The 22744-nt window shown below is 42.7% G+C and overlaps 1 protein-coding gene and 1 pseudogene across 3 annotated transcripts in view; one reads left to right on the top strand and one right to left on the bottom strand.

Moving 5' to 3' along the window:
- Window positions 1–9151: 9151 nt before the first annotated feature.
- Window positions 9152–22744, bottom strand: part of LOC121151627 (RNA exonuclease 5-like) — a 30978-nt gene continuing 17385 nt past the window's right edge. For 2 of the 3 annotated variants that reach the window (XM_040973232.1, XM_040973233.1), the window contains exons 10-19: window positions 22136–22238; window positions 19362–19465; window positions 18519–18636; window positions 16633–16737; window positions 16104–16241; window positions 14535–14627; window positions 13805–14021; window positions 13405–13589; window positions 11799–11917; window positions 9152–9415 (exon numbers count right to left, since the gene is read on the bottom strand). In XM_040973232.1, the coding sequence (XP_040829166.1) occupies window positions 9334–9415; window positions 11799–11917; window positions 13405–13589; window positions 13805–14021; window positions 14535–14627; window positions 16104–16241; window positions 16633–16737; window positions 18519–18636; window positions 19362–19465; window positions 22136–22238 (1264 nt within the window). In that variant the 3' untranslated portion in view covers window positions 9152–9333. The remainder of the gene's footprint in view (window positions 9416–11798; window positions 11918–13404; window positions 13590–13804; window positions 14022–14534; window positions 14628–16103; window positions 16242–16632; window positions 16738–18518; window positions 18637–19361; window positions 19466–22135; window positions 22239–22744) is intronic. The other variant, XM_040973234.1, reaches the window with a different exon arrangement.
- On the top strand, window positions 17971–18087 carry LOC121152095 (annotated as a pseudogene).

A 22744-nucleotide genomic window follows, 5' to 3' on the forward strand; every position in this document is an offset into this window, starting at 1 on the left:
GAAGTCTAAGAAGTGTGCCAGGGGGTGTCGGCATGGGGGCTTTCCCATCCATATCTGGACTGCCTTCCTCACGTGAACAAGGACCCACTTCCCCAGACTCCTTCACCCACTGCTTCCATGAGGCCAGCATGGGCCAGACTGCCACGGGGCCCGAGGAGCTAGCTCTGGTTCCACCTGGTTTTTAGTAGAGTCCTCTTGTTAGTTTTAAACAAAAAAGTCCTCTAAAAAACTGTACTGGAAGAGGGTGGGTGACAGGAACTTGTACAGTTCAGCTTCCAATACTTTGGAACAGATTTAAAAGGGAATCTTTTAAATAAAACCAATTAAAATATTTATACTCTTAAGGTAATAAGAGTTTGTCTATTAAGTGTTTAGTTCTCTCCCCTAAGCACTTCCTCTCTCCTCAAGCTACACCTGAATGTTTTTCAACATGGGCAAGAATTGCGTGTTTTTGAGTTCTTTTTGGTAGCCTTTCCTGGCCTCCCATCCCTTACAGTGATACTCAAGGAGTTTTTTAGTCAGTTTTTTCTAAAATTGATGTTGACATAGGGAACGTATTAATATTTTGAATTAAAAACAAATACTGAACTTGACAGTTGTCCCTCCTAGAGGAGCAGTTCAGCCACAGTAGGATAGCAAGCCTTCTGGGAAGCTGAAGTGGGAGTCTCAGTCTGCCTTTTTTGTAGCCAATAACACATAGGATCCATGTCTTAGGGCTGCCAGATGCCCCAGTAGGGTGCAAAGCTCAGACTCGGATCTTGAGAGATCACTTCCTTCAGCTAGTTTGTAACCCTCCCCAGGTTTTCCTGATTCTGGATTTTGCACAGATTAAGTGAAGGAAAACACAGGCTGCTGCTAGCCAGACAAGGTCCTTTCCAGCCCGGATCCGAAGCGTGGGAGGGAGGGGAGAGCCCACATCGGGGGACAGCTGAGGACTCAAAACTAGATTCCGCATTCTACGAAAAGGCATTTCATTCATCAATGGACTGGACTGTTGTTTTAATGAACTATTTATGCAGCTTCTGCATCCCTCACAAAAGAGCCATTTATTTGTTGCTATATTTTTTATGAATTTTTTTTTCAAAGATCCAAATAAGCCAGAAAAGGGAGCAACCAGGGAAGGACTTGAGGCTCCTTCCTCAGTAAGGAATTGAGTCATCTGCAGCAGCCCTTCAGAACCACAAGCAAAGTAGTCATTTCTGCACAGGGACCCAGGGTGAGATGTGTGTAGGGTTTAGTTAAACTCCTGGGAACTGGAAAGTCCCTGTTTGTTCCTGTCAACCTAAAAACAGCTTTGCCGTGATTCTGTGGAGGTCAAATGCGCACCCCTCGGGTAAGTCAGTGCACCTCTCACTTGAGCAAAGTTGCAGGACACCGGAGTGATGTGACGGGCAGGATTATTAATGCCATTTTGAAAATGGGCAGCATTTGAGGGCCACCACAATAAACTGAATATACTCACAAATGTTGGGAAATTGTTTGGTTTTGGCAAGTGACTTTGTTTGAGCTCTTGTGGTATTTCTTAAGCAATGTATTAGAAAGCTGGTTTGAAATGAAAGCTTGTTTCATTGAATTATGCTTTTCCTAATTCTTGCCAAATTTGAGTGTATTGTTCTTAACCCCACCTCCTATAATGGCGCTTCACTGTGCCAGCTGCTTGCCTTACCAGTTCTCCCTTGATCCACTGGATGTGCCCACATGTGTTAGGCCCGGGGACTTAGGTGTAGAAGGTCATGATTCAGATTTTAAGCAAACGTCAGGGCCCATGAAATAAAAATATACAAGGCAGTGTTTTCAATGTTAAACTTTCTCATGGACGGTGTAAAACCGGCCTTCTTGGAAAGGAAGAAAGGATGAAGCCACACAGTATTAGTCAGTCTTTGAAACAGTACTGATCGCCCAGGGGCTGCTGCCAAAAATCAGTCCTTGGTGCTGGAGGCTTCAGGGTGTGGTACCCTGTAGCTCACTTGATGGCCTCATATACTGTATGCTATGCCAGATCGTGCTAAACAATGGTGGGAAGTTACTGAGGTAAGGACTTGTCTAAAAGTTTACAAACCAAAACAGGTTTATATTTAGGGATTGTTGAGTTTGCCCTGTTTCAAGTAAGGTCTTTGGTGTAACAAAGCCCAAAGGTAAAGTCCTTAATACTATTAAGGTAACGGCTGAAAAAAGCTGCTCCTTTTTTTTTTTTTTGTAGTATTGCTGTTTTCCTTGTGTCTGTTATATTTGGTTAATGACTTGAATTTCTTGCCAACTGACAAAGGTCTTCCTTGGTGGACTTGAACATCTTGAGGACTGACGTAGGGTCTTCCTTGGAAGATTCCAGGAATGTTGCTATTAAATGCCTATCAAAGGGACTGTTAAGGTTAATGAAATGTGCTACTACCTTTGACTCATTTGGGGACATGTGACACTGATCATCCGCACTCCATGTGTTTTCTGAGTCCTTTAGCAGCAGTTCCTTCCCATAACCCCTTGAGATTTTATTCCCACCTGTATGCTGTGTATTACTATGGCATACTGTATGCTACCTGTATAACTATGGCATATTCAGTTTCACTGGGATTGCGACTGTATGTCAGTGAGGACCATCAGCATTTTGTTTCATTTTTGATTCTTGAGCCCTGGCTCCAGAGGCCAAGATGGTTTAAATAATTTTGTGTAACTATTAGGTTCTGCTTTTGATTCAAATGCCTAGGATATCTGGTCCTCCCCATTCATGTCTTGGATACATGGCTTGCTCTCACACACTGTCCACCACCCACCTTCTTCCCTGTTGCTGTCAACACAGTTCTTGGATATCACCAAAGGAAGCCAGCTGTTTGTCTTCCCCCACTCTCCCCACATACACTTGCTCTGGAAGTGTCTTCTGAGTCTATAACTGTTCTTACCTGTTGCACTAATGACGCAGTCTAGGTCTCCAAGGGGGAATTTGAAGCAATAGGCAAATGGGGGGCATGGATGGATTAGTCCTGGATACCCTGCCTTAAGCTGTTGAGGTGATGAGTGCACTGCTCATGTGACCCTCCTCCACCTTTGTGGATTCCTCTGGATGTGTAACCGGCGTGTCTATTTCTTGAGGCTGTACAAACTTGACAAAAGTTAATACATTGGATTGTGTTCTCTGCACTGTTGCACTCTTCATATGGCCCCTTGAATATTTTTATTAACTTGTTACACGCATTTTTGTCTTTGATGTTTTTTTTTTCTTTTGATGTTTTATTTGGAACGTTACCTACTGTTGGGTTTAATAAATTTGTTTACTTGACTATTAATATTTCTGCCAAAAAATATAAAAGTGGCTTTATTCTGGGGCAAGATTTATCAGCGAGGGCCCTGTACCAATACATTAGATTAACAAGTTAGTGCTTTGGGAAATAGCCCAGAATGGTGTAGGATCCAAGATTCTCAACCAAGGTGTTGATTTGCCACACCTGCTTTGGGAATCTCCATACCTCTAGGCAGAGAGCAAATGAGTCCTCATAGGGCTACTGCCTAAAGTAGCTTTGAGAATTGATGTTGTGATGTTCCCTTGGCATCACAATGTGAATTTGAATACTCTGAAGTTAATAGCTCCTGTAGATACTGTCAGTTTGGCAGTGCTCATGGCAAAGGGAACAACTAAAAGCATGGCTTGGTTAAGTGCCACTGCTCTATGACCTTTGGCAAGCTGGTGAACTTTCAAGACAGGCGTCTTTATAAAGCATCCAAGAGAAAGACTTGCAAATCTCCAAAAGCATATTAGTCAAAGAATGCAAAGAACAGGAGATGGGTTGGCGTGGTCACACGTGAACCTGCACAGGCCACTGCCCTCTGTGAGGCTCAGCTTTCCCTGTGCCAGGGCTCAGGACTTCATCAGCCTCAATGATCTGGAAGCCTGAATTACAGTAGACTACTATGACCTTCCTTCCTTTTCTGTTTATTGTTTATATTCAGGGAATCTGACCAGCCCCTTTACTCATTTCTCTGCGATGGAGGCTTTGAAGCACTATTCCCAGCTTCATGTTGGTATCTTAAAAGTGATAGTTACCACACACACACATACACAAAGTAATGAGTAATAGTGGTGGAATTGGATGTACACACGTTTTCTTTCAGTTACAAAAGTCTTGGGAGTCAAGGTTTCTGAGCTTGCCTCAGTGAATTGGAATTTTCCCTCTGTTTACAAGGTCTGCATCAGGCAGAAGGAAATCAAGGGGTGACTTTCTCACAAAGTGTTCCCCCAGCCCACATTCCCATCGGCCCTTGGGCTTGTTTTTGCTGTGCTATGACCCTTCTGAGTGAGCTGGCCCCAATAACCAGCTTGAGAAATGACAAAATAGTGATTCTGGTACTTGCTTAGAACTGACAGCTTGAGTATTCTGGATTGCATACAGGTAAAATCCTGTTTTCTGTTTTATGAGGCACAGGCTTTTGCTTCACGTAATTGCCAGAAGAGCTTAACTGAATGTGGGATGGGCTTCCTAGAAACAAAGGCATAGTGAAGGTGGTACCTGGGGCCCAGAGCAGTAGAGTAGTCACCGCAGCACTGGCCTCTTCCCTTGTGTCAGAACCAGTTGCTAAAGCACCTGGCTGGGTTGACTTGAAAAATCATCCCTTTACCTCTGCATTTTTGGTTTTTCGTTTCTTTGTTTTTTAAAGATTTACTTGAAAGCCAGAGAATGGGAGAGACAGAAGAAGATCTTCCATCCATTGGTTCACTCTCCAAATTGCCACAATGGTCAGAATTGGTGAGGAACAGATAATTATATCCTGATCTCCCACAGAGATGGCAGAGTGGTCTTGGGCCATCCTTTCCTTTCCCAGGTCCATCAGCAAGGAGCTGGACTGTAAGTATAGCAACTGGGACTGAAACTGGTGCACCAACATGGGATGCCCACATCGCAGGCTGCAGCTTAATACACTGCACCACAGTGCAAATCCCTAGCCCTGGATTTTGATCCAGACTGAAAAGGGCTGGTCTGCCTAAGAGGTTTGGCTCATTTTTTCCCTTTACTTTGCCCTCTGAGGATATCCTGTCTTGAAGTCCAAAGGCTTCTGTGATGTCTTGACTTTACCCAGTCTCTTGCCTCAGAGGCCCTAGTTGGAACAGAGCAGGACTGCTGCGTCAACAGAGCCTTTGAACCCTGCATGCAGTGCTTTGTGGTCTGTGTGGATGGGACTCTGCCACGGGCCCCAAGCTTATCTGGGGTGGTAATGGTGAGACTGCTAGTGTAATTGAACAGAGACAACAAAATCCTGTGGCACAATTCCAAGACAAAATATGGACACAAACTCTCATGCATAAATACACCAAAAAGGTGGGGGGGGCACCCTGGTTAAGATAGAAAATTAGGAAAATTTAAAATATTTGGGGAGAAAGTTGTTATTATATGCTAAAATAAATGTGAGAAATAAACAGGTTAAAAAAAATTAGAAATGTATGACCTTGTCAGTGAAAGTAAATTCTCTATCAGTTGAGACTTTCTAAGCTGGAAACCTTAAGTGTTCAAAATCCTTAAACCAGTAATTTGTTTTTGTTTTGTTTTTAGCATACATTTATTTGAGTTATAAAGATAGAGAATCTTCTATCCACTGGTTCACTTCCCAAATGGCCACATGGCCAGAGCCGGACCAGGTAGAAACCAGCAGCCTGAAACTCCATCTGGGTCTCCAACTTGGGCAGCAGGGACCCAAGCACTTGGGACATCTTCCACTGCTTTCCTAGATGCATTATCAGAGACGGATGAGAAGGGGAGCATCCAAGACTTGAACCAGTGCCCATATGGGATGCCAGCATCTCGGGAGGTAACTTAACTTGCTGTCAGGCAATGTCAACCCCAATCCAGTAATTTCTTTCCATTAAAAAAAAAAGATTTTTATTTGAAAACAAATTTACAGAGAGAAGGAGAGACAGAAAAATTTTCTGTCCACTGTAGCAGCAATAGCTGGAGCTAAGCCGATCAGAAGCCAGGAGCTTCTTCTGGGTCTCCTACACAGATGCAGGATCCCAAGGCTTTGGACCGTCCTCTACTCTACTGCCTTCCTGGGCCACAAGCAGGGAGCTGGATGGGACGTGGAAGAGCCAGGACATGAACTGGCGCCCTCGTAGCATCCTAGTAGTGGCAAGGCGAGGATTTAGCTACTAAGCTATTCCACCAAGCCCAATCCAGTAATCCCTTGTGAGCTTTTCCTAAAGGAATACTGCCAGGGATGGATGTGTCAAGATAAAATCAGCATTATCACTAGGAAAACAACCTCAGTGTCAAAAATAAGATATTGTTATAGAAATTACAATGCAGAACAATGTTGGAATATTACGTAGCTATTACAAGCTGCTTTTGAATAGTGATGGTAAAGTTTTGATTAACAGACTGCAAAGTGTTGGCAGTTAACTCTGGTGTTGGGATCTAAATGTTATTTTCTCTGGATTTTTAAAATTTCCATTTAAATGAGCTTCCTGTATTATATTGAAGAAGCTAAAGTTACAAAAAGCACAATTAACAGTAGACATGGATTACAATTTTGAGCAACCCCACCATGGATTAGGAGGCCAGTAGTGGTATGTTAAAGGCCTAAAGAGTTTTGTGAAAACCTTGGAGTTGCTTTTTTACCCCAAAGGAGAAGCTGCTTCTCCAGCAGCTGCTTTGGCAACTCTGTATTGGCTGCTTATAAGGGTGTGGGAGGAAAAATGCACAAACGCACTTAGGAGTGGAATGTGTGTTTTGCAAGAGGCCAAGTTGGCAGCTTTGGTTTCCAAAAGGTGGGAGCATCAGCTTGAAAGAACAGGGTGTGCAGACAGTCTCAGGGGCCTGTGGTCCAGGGCCGTTTTCACAGAGTTCTGCAGTTGGGGTCCACAGGAAACTTCTAGCCCTACCCAGCTGACTAAAAAATAATAACTATGGCTCTTCTTGGGAGCAAAGGCTGTGCTCCTGCTGTAGGGTGCCCTCGCCTGCTCTCTGCAAAATACTGTGGCTCACTGAGCACTTCATCTAGGGTTTCCCCCAATTTAGTCCTCATAAAAATTTTATACTGTAGATACTCATTTCTCAGTTTAAAGGTGAGGAAACTGAGGCACAGTGAAAATAATTCAGATATAGTCCATTTCTCACAAACTGGGACTTTGCAGCCTCATCATCCTTAAAAGCAGGTATTTCCTTACTTTATGTGATGGGATTGAGGTTAAGTAACATGCCCAGGACGTCCAAGAGCAGAGCTCGTTTGTCTTTGAGGACTGGCGCCTCCAGAGGTAAACAGCAGCTGAGCGCCAGAGTGTTGGAGCCCAGCTGGGTGGGAGGCCAGCCAGCAACACTGTCACTTTCAGATTGTTCTCCGGGCCTTGCAGCTGGAGTCGACAGTACACCTGACAGAGGGTCCTGTTTAAATTGTAATGCCTTAATCCAAAATCCATTTCCTTGGTCCTGGCTCCAAATAGGGCCAGAGATTATAGAAGCTGCACTTAAAAGATTAAACATAGGTCCCCAAATATCCAGCCTTGAGAATCTTCTTCTAACAATAGCAGCAGCGTTTGCTGAATATTAGGGGGAGGTGAGGAGGGAAGGCTAGCCTCCCATTTCAGGAAAGTATTTGATAAAATCTTTTGCCAAACTGGTAATAATAGATACTGTGTTAATATTTTGGCATTCAGCCTTCCAGGTCTGTTTCAAAATCTATGCATAGCTCTGTGTGTGTGTGTAAGAGTTGATCTATTTATTTGAAAGGTGAGTTAGAAAAGAGATGAGACAGATCTTCTATTTTCTGGTTCAATCTTCAGTGGCCATGACAGCTGGGGACCATTCATCAAGGTTTTCCATGTGGGAAGCAGGGGCCGTAGTATTTGGGTCATCTTCCACTTCCTTCCCAGGTCCATCAGCAGGGACTTTAACCAGTGCCCATGTCAGATGCTGGTTGTCACAGGCAGCAGCTTAAACTCTCTTATATCCACACACACTTGTTAGAAATGGCTCCCTAGAATTCTTAGTATCTCCTCTGCGTATGTTTCTGTGAAAGTGTTATTACCTAAGGTAATAACTTTAGAAGTAGAGTCGCCTGGTCTCATGTGCTGAGCACTGTAGTTTCTGCCCTGATCACACTGGGTGCCCCACCAGTCCATCTTCTCGTAGGGCAGTGCATATCTCAGTCAGTTTTGGAGTTGTATGTCTGGATTCCATATCCTTTCCAATAGAAAACAGGATCAGCCTGACAGTCACAAAGCAGCCAACTGGTTTTTACTGAAGTTTCCAGTTCCTAGAGAGCAAGATGATATAATGGAGCCACCTACTGGGGAAAGAGTGGCATTGCGGGAGTATCTGAAAAAAGTAGATACCTAAAATATGGAATTGGTCTTCTACTCCCCTTGCCAGACTTTCAGTTTAGCCTGTCTTTTTCTTTGAATGTCATAGCATCTATCAATGAGAAAACAGTTTGCTTTAAAACTTTTCTCTGAAGTCTACGTTGTGGCAACGGCAGCATTGCATAAGGCACCAGTTCATGTCCTGCTGCTCCACACCAGCTCCCTGATGATGGCCTAGGAAAAGCAGCTCAAGACAGTTCAAGTGCTTGATCCCCTGCTAGCCACGTGGGAAACCCAGAAGCTCCTGGCTTCAGGCTGGCCCAGCACTGGCTGCTGCAACCATCTGGATAGTCAATCAGCAGATGGAAGGCCTCTGTGTCTCTCTTGCTGTCTGTAACTTTGCCTTTCAAAATAAATAAATCATTTTTTCTTCACGGATGTAACTGACAAAATACAAAGCTGATTAGGCTTTAACCACATTGGTCACTCCTTGTTTGCTTATCTGTATCATTTGATAATACTAGTATACAAAATTAGCACCTGTTTATATAAACTCTTGATATAAGAAACAAGGTATATTTGGGGTCAGCACTGTGGTATATTAGGTTAAGCCTCTGCCTGTGGCACTGGCATCCCATATAAGTGCTGGTTTGTGTCCTGGCTGCTCTACTTCCTATCCAGCTCCCTGCTTAAGGATGGCTTAAGCCTTTGGGCCCCCAAAGTCACATCAGGGGAACCTGGAAGAAGCTCCTGGCTTCAAATTGGCTTAGCTCTGGCTGTTGCAGCTACCTTGGGGAGAGAACCAGTATATGCCTTTTCTCTGTAATTCTGCCTTTCACACAAACACTTTAAAGTCTTAAAAGGGGGGGGGGAATATTTGAGCTTGCAGGTATTTATTAAAGATTTGAACATGCCATATAAATAACATTCTTAGCTATTATCCCTATAATAACTTTGCAGAAATGTTTCTGCTACATAGAAACTACAGCAGCTACAGGCTGACGATCTGTCACTGCCCATGAAGTGTAGGAAAGGTGAGCATGAGGCAGTGGGCAGACTCACAAACACGTGCGGGAAGTGGTGCTTTCCTCTTCACCTTTTATTCCCATTAGACCCAGGCCAGTGAGTGATCCATGAGTGCTGCAAAGAAATAAGAATAAAGACAGACTTTCACTCCTGGGAATAACTGAGTGACACATTTTTTGAGTATGTATGTGTGGCATAGAGTCAGGCGGGCAGACAGATGGAAAGCCACCCGCTGAAGATGGCCTAAGTGGAAAGAATACTGCCCAATCCTGGAAGCCTAGATCCAGATCCTAGCTCTATCATTTTAAAGAGATGTGAGACATATCTCAACCAAGCCTTCAACTATGAAACTACTAAATATTTAAACTACTGTCTCAGCTTCTCCTGAGGACTGCACACAATGATGGCCAGCATACTCTGAGCACCTACTAGATGCCAAGGATAGTTCCAAACATCTGTCTCACTAAATTCTCAGGACAGCTCACTGATGTAGGTGCAACTGTCATCTCCATTGTTCAAATTTTTAAAAAGAGGCTCACAGGTAGTATGTAAGTTGTTAAACGGCAGACCTAGGATTTCAATACTGGCCACACCTTGTAAATGCTGTTATGGGTCTTAATATTTGGTTCATCTGATTAAATAAATTCCTCTAATACCTACTATATGACAGGAACTGTTTTAAAAAAAAAAAAAGCTTAGGAAAGCATTGATAATATGTAGCATTGTAAAGCATCTGACACCCACACGGACTTAAGGAGTCATCTAATAGGTATAGTTCCAGGCCACTTTGTGATGAATACTCAGAATTGGGTCAGAGGGTTGAGGAAGAAATAAGCTTAGAAAAAAACAACAAGGACTCTGTCTCCACCTGTTGTCCAAGCTGCAGCTGGCCAGCACTAGCCTTCTGTTCCTGGAGGACTGGGGCTCCAAGGAAAGGAGAGTAGATCTGGCATTGGGCTTCAGGCTTCAGGTTCCTGACCGTGCACCCAGGAGCTTCATGACCTGAGCAAGTCCCTTAATCAAACTATTTCTACAGAGACTGTAACAACCTTAACTGAAAATGTGTATAAAAGCATTTGGTGCAGTTCTCTGTTACCAATTTTAAAGAGCTGAGTCAGGCCTTCAGCTGAGGCAACCTTGTTGTCTGCTTCTTCCTCAGTCACACTGTTCCCCAAGGGTATCTCTTGGTGGTATAGACAGCTCCACTTGGCTACAGAAACCAGACTCGGCTTAATGAAAGTATGCTTTTTAAAACTAAGGGTACTTCCAGAGATGGCTATTTTCTTGATTTGGAATTTGCCTTGGTCACAACCTAGGCCTCTTTGCTCCCTGGCCTTAAGAACACCCCGGAAGGAAAATACTTTGGGTCACCCATTACTTCGCTTACCTGTAAAATAGCGGACTGCATTGCAGGTATTCTGCTTATAACTCTGCAATCCAGTCTCCTGTTTTGTCTTCCTACCATATGTACTAGCCAAGGAGCCATCTAAGGGCAAGACTGTCCTCTAGTCACTCCAACCCACCACTGTCCACCTGCCCAGCATGTTTACGGCCTACCTGAGAACTTGCTTTTTTAATCTCACACAGACACATATTTTTGTCTTTGTTTCTAAGAGACAACTCTTTCAAGCTGCAGGTGGATGGGCTCACTAGTAGCCCTCAGGTATGCATTATAAAGACTATGATAAGAACTTCTGATCCAGGTTTTAAGGCTTATTCATGCTCTGTCAGTGCCTAGAATGTCAGACTATTAAAGGACTTGGTAGAACTAACACAATCTGGTGATTGTGCTCATGCTTTAAAAAGTTAATGCTAAAAAAAAAAAGCCATTGCCTTTCTCCAATACTCACTCATGCTCTACCCACTCACTCCAGACCTCCTTGTCCTTAAATATTTAACATTTAGCACTAATTTCTCTTTAAGGGTTTACAGATAAACGGATTGAAAATCAGTTGATTCACTCTAAATCCCTCATTTTACCGAAGGGAAATTGAGATTTCTATGGGTAAAAGGCATGGCCACTTGAAACGGTTATAGGACAGAACTGGAACTGGACCCAAGGTCCAGTGTTGCTCAGGCTTAGAATCAGCAAAACAAATCTTACTCTCTTTTAAAAGTAAAAATAGAACACAATAGGGAAAGAGCAGGAACACACTCCTGGTTAAGTCAGAAAGGTAGGCAGGCCCTGTTAGACTAAGTCTTAGCCTTGTTCCAGGATGTCTTCATCTTTTTCACTTAAGTGGGGTTCGCAAGATACTACTTAGCCAAATGACCCAAGGCATGTTTTTAAACAGGATGAGCTATTTCTTTGAGGGACCATTAAGTGTAACATTGTTAGAGCATATAAATGTGAAACTGGACAATCTCTTTGAACTCTGAGCATTAAAGAGATGATTTGTGGAAGTCCTCATTGTATGTCTGGACATCTACAAATGGCCCTTCTGAAGGAAGAGCTGAAGTCAGAGACCACCAAGAGATAACCCACCACAGTTCTTACCTCTGTGTTCCTGGCAGCAGGATGAGGCACAGGGTCCCTGGACTCAGGCTGTTATAGAGCTTTTCGATCTTCCGGCCCCAGCGCCAGGATGCTAGCTTCGAGTGGTCTACATTCAGGGCCTGGGATCAAAGCCACACACTTAGCTAAGCACCCTCTGCTAGCCTGTGGAAAGGGCTGACCACTTGCCCAGGTGCCAAGGCCACCAGATCCCAGCAAGCAAAGGTGTTAGATAAGTCCTTTGGAGTTGGAGCTCACACTTCAGGGTTTGGTGGCCAACCAGCATCATGAGGAACCCAAGCTGGCATAGAACCTTCTCAGGGGAGGATGGTTGCTGTCCTTTTTCACCAAGTACACCATCTGGGGCCCCATGCTAGGGGAGACACACCACCGATGCTGCCTCCACCTGGCCTCTGCCATGACAGTTAAGGTTCAGATGTTATTCAAGTACTGGGAGCTTGGTCCTCAGTATGGTGGTACTAGATTATGGGGAGATTCTTAGGCCAAATGGAAAGTGCCCTCAGGAGTCTGAAATCCCAGTTTGCCTTTCTGCCTAGTGGGTATTTTGATCTCCCTTATATACACACACTTCTGTCACTGCCATCTGCCAGGAAGGCAACCTCACTGGGACTTACACAAGCGCACTGGATTTCAGTCTCCACAACAGTGAGCTAAATAAACCATTTTTATTTATAAATGTAACCTGCTTCAGGTATTTGCTAATAGTAACCAAAAAAATGGACTAACACATTGATGGGAAACTTACCCATCAGCTCTAGTCTCTGTTTCTTGACTGCTAGGTGTGGTAGATTAGAGTAGGACAGGGTTTCTCAAGCTTCAGCCATTTACCATCTATTCCTACTCTTCTACTTTTGTATCCTCCTAGTGTTTTTTTTAGTGTGAGTCCATAAGACTTCCAGGGACTGTCCGTGAAATCACAGATTCAGTATGGTGGTATCAGTATTCAATCAGCACTAGAAGTCTAACAGAATAGATCTATGACACCATTGATCTTGTTGTGTATGTCCTGCATTTTAAGAAATCCTAGACTATCTATCTGAAGATTATACAGCTCTTCAGTCTCCTGCCTTGGTCTCTCAAAATTCTTTGGAGAGCCACCTTGAAGCCTAAACTCCAGTTTTAGCAGGTATGGAGGGGGCAAACGTGAAAAATCTGGCAAAAAATCCATGTCACCAAGAATGGAGGAAGCTGGGAAGCAACCTAAAGGACTATAGTTAGAAAAGAAAAAAATTGTTTGAATAATTAAGTGTTGGAATGGGTATTTAGAGTGTCAACTAAGAGTGGCTCTACTCCTGATTCTAAGTTCCCATGTGCACACACCCTAGGAGACAGCAGATGATGGTTCAAGCAATTTGATCCCTGCCACCCAGACTACTCTGCTGGCTACCACTGACCTAGCCCTGGTGGTTGTGGGTGTGTGAGGAGTGAATCAGTAAAAAGGAGATCTCTGCCTTTCTAAACAAATAAAGGGTTAAGAGTCACCAGGCAGAGCTCTACTGACTGATTTCCAGAAACAGAAGATCAAGGCAAGAGCCAGCAAACTACAGTAGCTACCCTCCCTCGATGACCCAAAAATACACTCATTTACCTGCAAGGTCTCCTGTTCTGAGGAAAGAGATGTGACAGGAAGTCCTAGAGGGCTTGATTCCAGTGGTGAATTCCTGAGCCATGTATGGAGGTGCCGAGGGGTGAGGGCATGCCTGCCCTTCAAATTCCAGTCTTTGCCTCTGAAAATGCTAAGGGCCCTTTGGGCACTGCCAACATCTTTGAATTCTGAAAACAAGAACATGCCCACCTTCGGTTAGCAAGGGCCAAGAGCAGATCTCTGTCCAAGCTGGAGCCCATCTAGAGCCATGGGAGGATAGAACTGGGAGGTGCCGCTCTGGTCCAGCGTGGGGGATGTCTGGTGAGCCTTTCCCTTCTCTATCTCACACGTCCCCGTTCCCTTATCTCCTCCCGCAAAGCCATATTCAGTGGCATAGACTTACTCAGGAAACAGTATTTTTTAGGTATTCCACTTCTGTGGTCTTTAGGCAAGATCAAAGCTTCCAAGCCAAGGAAGCAGTTGGACTGCTGCAACAAGCGTTCCTTGAAGTCTTCCTTCACTCCAGACAGGTAAAGACTACCTTGGTTCTCAGCATCTAGTGCCAGCTCCTCTAGGAGTTTGTCACAATCAAGGGTGAGGTCAGTAACAGGTCTTTTCACCTGACCAAGGAAAAGAAGGAGTTAGTGCTAGCAAATCACCGTTCTAACCCTCAGGCCTGCTGTAAACCAGCAAGCAATCTAATCTGCAAACAGGCTAATGATAACTACTACTCAGAACTGTGACAGACATCCATATATAAACATGCAGATTTTTCATATAAATATAGGCTGTTTGCACTCTCATATCTCCAATGCAAATTTATTTGCACAGGAACTTCAAAATATAACCATCTCATCTGAAAAGCTGAAAGGTCAACCCAGAATAAAGAATTTGGGGCCTAAGTAATGATAAAGATAACAGAGAAGATCTCAATCTAGCCCAGGTTGCTTTTCACACAAAAGAAAGTCTGAGGTCACTGCTAGGAGAATGGCAGACTTAGCAGAAGATTTTCCAAAACAGGAAGTCTTGTGCCTGGGCCTCTCCATGGTGTGTCTTAGTTGACTGCTGTAGATAAAGGCTGTCCCAGAACAAGCTTGAGGAAAGGGATGTTTTTGGTTTTTCTGGCACCCTACCTTGATGCAAACACCTTCCAACAGAATGCCATTCAAGGTTTCTATGGCCAGCTGGGCAGCTTCCAGAACGTCATACTGTACACAGAGATAGGGCTGCAGAAAGACAAGATTTCCTCATCATTGCTTTCCAGCTCAAGCTGCAAGAGAGGCTGGAAAAGGGATCCCAATGACAGTGGTCAAAGCCATCAGAACGGATGCCTACATCATGCCATTCAAGGAGAAATCAGACGGTAAATGTGAGTGGAATTTGAATTTGTCATTAAAATTGAAGCTGTCTTGAATGATATGGGGAAAACACAAATTCCTTACTATGCAATTTGCTTTTTATAATGTTTATTACAAATCACTGGAGTTTTCCCTGGAGGTCATAGATTCAAACTGTTAACTTGATTTTAAGCAGCTCTCTTATTAACTCAGGCAGCTAGGTTCTACTGGCTAGATCACATTTTCTTTCTTTTTTTTTTTTTAAAGATTTATTCATTTTATTGGAAAGGCGGATATACAGAGAGGAGGAGACAGAGAGGAAGATCTTCTGTCCGATGGTTCATTCCCCAAGTGACCACAACGGCTGGAGCTGAGCCAATCCGAAGCCTGGAGCCAGGAGCTCTTCCGGGTCTCCCACACAGGTGCAGGGTCCCGAGGCTTTGGGCTGTCCTTGACTGCTTTCCCAGGCCACAAGTAGGGAGCTAGATGGGAAACAGGGCAGCCAGGATTAGAACCGGCACCCATATGGGATCCCGGCATGTTCAAGGCGAGGACTTTAACTACTGCACTATTGCGCCGGGCCCTAGATCACATTTTCAAACAGTTATCCTTTCTGCTTGATAACTCACTGAAGTTAAATCTTTGTAATTATCTGAGTCACAACATTGCAGGAAAGCTTCATGACACTAAATTTAATGGTTTCTTGAATATGACATGAAAGGCAGGCAATAAAAGAAAAAAACTTGGACAAATTAGACTTTAACTGAAATTTAAAATTTCCGTGTTACCAAGGATACTACTGAACAGTGTCAGGGGTTGGTATTGCGGCATAGTAAGTTAAACTTCCAGTTGCAATGTCTGTATCACATATGTGTGCTGGTTCATATCCAGGATGTTCTACATCCAATTCAGCTTCCTACTGGTTTGCCTGAGAAAGCAACGAAGGATGACTCAAGTATTTGGGCCCCTGCCCCTACATGGGAGACCTAGATGAAGCTCCTGGTTCCTGGCTTCAGTCTGGCCCAGCCATGGTGGTCAGCCATTTGGGGAATAAAACAGCATATGGAAGGTCTCTCAATTTTTTTCTGTGTGTGTCCCTGAGTCTCTCCCTAATTGCCTTTCAAGTAAATCTTTTAAAAAAAAGTGTCAAAAATCCTTGTTGGAGGAAATATTTGCAAATCACATATCTAATAAGCAATTAATATCTGAAATATAAAGAGATTTCCTACAATTCAACAATAAAAACAATCTGATTGAAAAATGGAAGGACGAAGGCTTCTGGCCTAGTGGTTAGGGCTGCAGTGCAGAGGCCCATATCTCACGTTAATATATGAGGTCAAAACCTTGAGTTTTCCGGTTGCTTACCTGGTAAGTTTCAAGAATAATGGTAATTGACTGGACCGGGCCAAAGCTCTTAAACAGCCTTTTCAGGTACCTGAGGCTGCATTTTTTGCTAAGTGGGCCTGCATAGACAGTTGACATCTCTATCCACTTCATTCTCACCTACAGAAAAAAGAAAAGAATATAGTGAAGAGATGAATGTGGTAAGAAAATTAATACTATTGGTCAAAACTGGTTAAACTCATTTAAAGAACTTTTTGATACAAATAGTTGCCAAAGGCATGGAGAGTTTAACTGAAATTTAAAAGAGTTCAGAGATGTTCACTGCAACATTAGTTAACAACAGCAAAAACTTATCAATAATTGGCATGTTATACAGCACAATAGTATGTACCCATTAAGAATGAGAAAAAATGTGCAGTGATGTAAGAAATACTAAAAGAAAAAGTTGCAAGTATGATTCTTGTTTCTATAAAATTTTTCTGAATGTTAATATAACTGGAAAAATAATTACAAGAATTTACAAAACATTGAGAAAAACCCATCTACTCACCTTTTCATTCATTTCATCAGAGAAGGTAGGTGAAAAGGGTTCAAAGGAGAACTGGACAATGCTGAAGGGAAACCGAAGGATTTCCTCTCTGGCCTGCTCAAACACCTGCAGAGGGAGCACAGCCTGGCTGAGACAGGAACCACTCCTGTGCTGTGGCTCCTGGGGTGAGCAACGGTAGCTGTCCTTTTACTCTTGTTAGGAAGCAGTATGTATCTGATTTCCAGGTCTGGAGGGGACTGATGATACCACAACCTCCACGAAGGCCAAAAAGCCATTAAAGAAAATAAATAAACCCACATACAACCCATACCTTCAACATTACTCAGAATAACAGCACTCCCACTGTTGCATACTACTGCAAGGCGGTCTTAAGTTAAAAAAAAAAAAAAACAAAAGCAAAGAAGAGGCTTAAGAGAATTGGAGAACTGGCAGGCAAGAGGAAGGGGTTGGGCAGGAATGAAGAGCATGGAAATTAGATGAAGCACAAACCAAACCACTGGGGTTGTGAGGAAAGACTTTAACTAAATGCCAAATAATGAGCACAGGTCACAATCTTGATATTTCATGGAATTGATTTAGTACCAGTTGTGGCTGCAGAAAAAAAAGAGACATGACAAGTAATCCAATACCTGACCCTAGAACAGTCACTGTTCTGAATGGAAAAGAAATGCTATAAGGGACATTTGGTCAGCTAAACAAAATGGAATACAGATTAAAGTAGATACAAGTAGTGGATTTATACTAAATTTACTGAAGTTGATAACTACATCATGGGTATTGAAAGGTAGAGTTACAGAGTACAGAAGGAGATTTCCAACTGCTGGTTCACCCCTCAGATAGTCACAACAACCAGGGTTGAACCACGCCAAAGCCAGGAGTTTTATCCAAGTCTCCACGTGGGTGGCAGGGGCCTAAGCATTTGAACCATTTTTCCACTGCTTTTCCCAGGTCATTAATAGGAAGCAGAATTGGGAATGGAGCTGCCAGGACATGAGCCAGCGCTTAACTGGGATGCTGATTTTATAGGCAGCGCCTTTACCTACTATACTATACACTGTCCCCAAGAGAAAATGCTTTTAACTTCATGAAATATATTCTAAAATTTTGGGGGTGTGTTCAGATTACTCTCAAATGGTTCAGAAGATGTCATACAGAAGGAGGGAAAGTGGAAGAGAAGGGGGGGAGAGAATTTGAGCGAGGAGAGAGCACACAAACCTAAGTGTACACAAAAGCAGTAACAAGAGGTAAATCAAATAAAATCAAATAAAAGCAACTGTGCCACTCAAGTTTTCTGTAGTTTTAAATTTTTTTCCAACTACAACACAAAAAGTACAGATTGTGCTTGCTTCAGCAGCACATAACACTAAAAATTGGAACAATGCAGATTAGCCCAGCCCCTGAACATGGCCCCTGCACAAGGAAGACACACGAATTCATAAAGTGTTCCATATTTTTACTCTTCATATTTAAAAAAATGCCATGCCCCGCAAGCAAAACTCCAGATCTTCTGAATAGTAATGCACTAAGTTCATGTTTTGATGCACCCCTTCTACTTACACTTGCAGTACTGACAATGAAAGTGATATAGCCAGACACAAAACCAACAAACATTTCCATAAGATAGGAACAAAACAAATTCACAATGGTGGGCAGGGCCAGAGCCACAGGCCTTCTGCTTATGGATGCAAGCACTGGCAGTTAACAGTCTGCTCTGACGGGGCACCTGTGACTTGAACAACACCGTACAAGATGTAAACAGAAACCAGATTTTCTAACTACAGCCAGCGTAACTGAAGAAAAAACTTGACATTTATATAGGATACAAAGTGCTACAATCCCCTCTACTCTGAATGCAACCTGCAAAGGTATAGCGGCAGACTACTCACCTCTTTATTTGAAACGCACTTGATAGTGCGACAATTTCTAGAAGAAAGTTCACTAGCATCTGTCTCCTGGGTCAAAAAAAGGAGCTTCTGACCCAATGAGTCCAAGCATTCTAAAATACTATAAAGAAGTAGAAGAGATCAAAGTAAGAACAACGGTTTTCCCTAACCTGACCGCTGTTTCTCTACACACATTCTATCCAATATGATAGCCACCGGCAATATGTAGCTATGTAAATGAGAATTAATTAGCATTACAACTTGAGTCACACTAGTGAAATCTGTTGTGGCTACCACATGCCACACAGCACAGATGTAGAACATTTCCATCATCTCATTAAGCCATATTGGACATTGTTGCTGTAACAAGGAAGGGAAGGATAAACAAGAAATGGATCCAAAGCGCGCTACAAAACACAGGCCAGACTCTAAGGGTCTGACGCATTCATCACGTTCTGGAGCCAAACCTTCCCTGTAAGTCTTTCCTTTTTTCTTCCTTTTTTTTTTTTTTTCCCTCAATCTGGGAAACACACCAAAGCTCTAGATTGACTCTTCTAACCAAACTACGAAGTGATTTATCTTATACCCAAGTGCTACACTGTTCAATGTATTCCAAAATCTTATTTTACACATATAAAAAGAATATCATTTTAGAAAGATAAAAATTAGATACTACTTCTGGAAGAAAGTGGTATTTTCTCCCCATAGTTTGTGTGATGTTACTCAAATTTTGGTAAACATTTCTCAAAAACTTGCTAAAGGGGGAAAAAATTCTAGATTCTGTTGTTACAACAAGAAACAATATCTACCATTGCTTTTGCTCTTGTTTAAAACTAAAAGCATTACCTTGCATTTGAGAACTGAGCTACTCCTGGTGTATTTCTTGGTTCTTGCCTGGCTGCTAGCAGTTCTTGGTGATGAACAAGTGTCTGCAGATTCAGTTTTGCAATCTTGAAGGAAATAAAGTGATAAAAATAGTTTCTTTTAACCACTTGATGTTACAAGAAATTGTAAAACCCATCTTCAGTGATGTTTTCTACTTCCTTAGATGGTGGCTTCCCCACTGCCATAGTCCCAGGCTGCCTTTAATAGCTAACAGATGTGCTCTGGCTGCTTAGCCAAGAATGGCAGTGTGTGACCAGCCAAGTACTGATGCTGTTCACATGAATATGACCCAGTAAGGTTAACTGAAAAGAGATGCCAACCTTGGCTCATTCTCATTCTCCAGTTACTTAAAATTTCTCTCTGCCAAGATGTAATTTTTCAAAAACAGAAGAAATGTCAAAAATGACATATTAGTTTAATATGAAACTATGTGAAGTCTATTGCAGTTGATGTTTCTTCTTTCATCAAGTAGGAATACACTTTGGAATTGCAATACAGAATGAGATATAAACATTCAAAAAACTGTTTAGAATTGTTATAAATTTACAGAAAAAATAATATTCCTTTTTTTTTAAAGATTTATTTTTATTTTTTTTTTATTGGAAAGGCGGATATACAGAGAGGAGAGACAGAGAGGAAGATCTTCCGTCCGATGATTCACTCCCCAAGTGAGCGCAACGGGTCGATACTATGCCGATCCGAAGCCAGGAGCCTCTTCCGGGTCTCCCACGCGGGTGCAGGTTCCCAAAGCCTTGGGCTGTCCTCCACTGCTTTCCCAGGCCAAAGGCAGGGAGCTGGAAGGGAAGCGGGGCTGCCGGATCAGAACCGGCGCCCATATGGGATCCCGGGCGTGTAAGGCGAGGACCTTAACCACTGCGCCACCGCGCCGGGCCCAAAAAATAATATTCCTATAATATGCCCTACAACCCTTTTCACATATTAGAAATAGACTAGTAGGATGTACTTGCCACAATTAATTAACCAATAACATTAACTGATATCTATGTTTGTTTCAGATTTCCTTAGTTTTTATCCAAATAAATCTGTTTTTTACTGGAAATTAAAAAACAGCAGTTTTTCAAAATGAAGTCAGAATTCTTGAGGGTTCCAGAGAACACCCATGGAGTTCATGAGTTCCTCCTTCCTCCAACTACGTCAATAGACTGATTTAAGAGCAGGCAAGAGGGGGCTGGAGTTACAGCTTAGCAGCAAAGCCACTGCCTGTTAATATAGGCATCCCATATGAGCCCTGGTTCGTGTCCTGCCTGCCCCACTTCCAAATCAGTTTCCTGCTAATAGTATGGAAAAAGCAGCAGAAGATGACTCAAGTGCTTGTGCCTCTGCCACCTACATGGGAAACCTAGGGAAGCTCCTGGGTTCCAGCTTCGGCCTAGCCCAGTGCTGGTCAGAGTGGCCATCTGGGGAGTGAAGGAATGAATGAACAGTCTCTTCTACCACTCTCTCAAAATAAAATAAATCTTTTAAAAAAGATAAAAGCCACATGTCTTCTACTAAGTATTACAAATACTTTTTCTCATTTAATTTCTAATACGGTAATCGTAAATAGAATACCTATATAAGCCAAAGCTCTTGCAGGGAAAAGGAGTTTTGAGACATGATAAACTTTTCATAATGTATGATTTAAAAAAAAAAAAGGTTTACTTACATGTTTGAAAGAGGGGAGCTACAGAGATGGGGAGGAGATTTTCACTGAGACTAATTGATTCCCAGCCACTGGTTCATTCCCCAAATGCCCACAATAATAGCTGCAGCTGGCTCAGGCAAAAGTCAAGAGTCCGGAACTCCATCTAATTGGGAGTCTGTCACTGTTTCTGATTCAGCAGACTGCTAATTTGCACAGGAAGCACCAACTGACCCCTCAAGCACTTGGGTTCCTGGCACTCAATAAGGGAGACGGAGATGGAGTTCCTGGCTCCCAGCTTCCACCTGGTCCTTTCCCAAATGCTTTTGGAGAGTGAAACTGCTCATGAAAGATCTCCTCTGTGCCCCTCCCCTTCTCTGTCACTCTCTGACATAAATGAAACACTTTAGAACAGCATACACAGTGAGAGCTCAGTGAATGGTGGCTATCATATTTATATGCCCAAACAAGATCTTCAGAATGTCTTTGTTACTACTATAACACAAAACGCTACTTTTATTAATCTACATGGATCGCAACTTATATAGTAATAATACAACAGCATGCAGTGGAAGAACCTAAAAGGTTAGTATGCATTATAAAAAATTCTGTCCAAAACAAGGATACTTTCAATGTCTCCCTTCTACTGTTAAACAATGGTATGCCTCCCCTCAACTTCAGGAAATCTACAGATTTTTTGCTGTTAGTATCAACTAGTCTGATCACTACCACTCACATGGTGCTTAACTTATTTAAGGGACTACTCTATAAAAAGAAGAGCTGTATATACAGCATCTCACTTATCTTCACCAGTATTCTAGAGAAGCCTGTGTTCCCAGGCCTAGGAACCAAAATTACCCAGAGAAACTGCCCTGGATTATACAGCTAGACACAGTATAACCTATATTTTAAAATAGGCCCTATTCAGAGCCTATATATTTATGCTATTCTGCTATTAATATGTGTCTTAGTTAAAACTGCATTAATCACACTCCCATTTTTGAAGAAAAAGATAATAAGATTGTGTTAAAGTTGTTATCTAATCTATCCCCTAACATGTAACAAAGGTAAACAGATTTCCAAAGATACTAACCTTCTTTGGGCCATACTTAAGGAAATACTGAGCCAATTCTAGAGCTGTTCTAGCATCTTCTATGGCATCATGACCAATCTTGTTTGGGCATTGTATATCCTTCCTGGAAAGATAAAACTGATACACCTGCAAGCACTTTTAATAACAAATTCAACCACCTCAGATGTTTTGGTTAGGAGCTGGTATGGTATAGCACAGCACATTAAGCTGCCTCCTGCGATGCTGGCATCCCCGATGGGTGCCAACTCTAGTCCCAACTGTTCTGTTTCCAGTCCAGCTCCTTGTTTGCACACTCGGGAAAGCAGTGAAAGATGGCCCAAGTGCTTGGGCCCCTGAACCCATATAGAAGCCCCAAATGAAGTTTCAGGCTCCTGGCTTTGTTCTGGCCCAGCCTCAACCACTATGGCATTTGGGGAGTGAATCAGAAGACAAACGATCTCTCTCTCTCTACACCCTTGCTTTTCAAATAAATAAATAAATTTCTAAAAAGTGTTCTGGTTACACATAACATTTCAGAATTCTGACGTTCATCACAATAACCAAGATCTTTCAATTCCAGCTAACTGCCTGGCTGGCCCTATCATCTGAACCAAAGAAATCACAACAAAA

This window comes from Ochotona curzoniae, unplaced genomic scaffold (genome assembly GCF_017591425.1).
Source record: "Ochotona curzoniae isolate NIBS_2020 unplaced genomic scaffold, NIBS_Ocur_1.0 contig_2321, whole genome shotgun sequence".
Lineage (NCBI taxonomy): Eukaryota > Metazoa > Chordata > Mammalia > Lagomorpha > Ochotonidae > Ochotona > Ochotona curzoniae.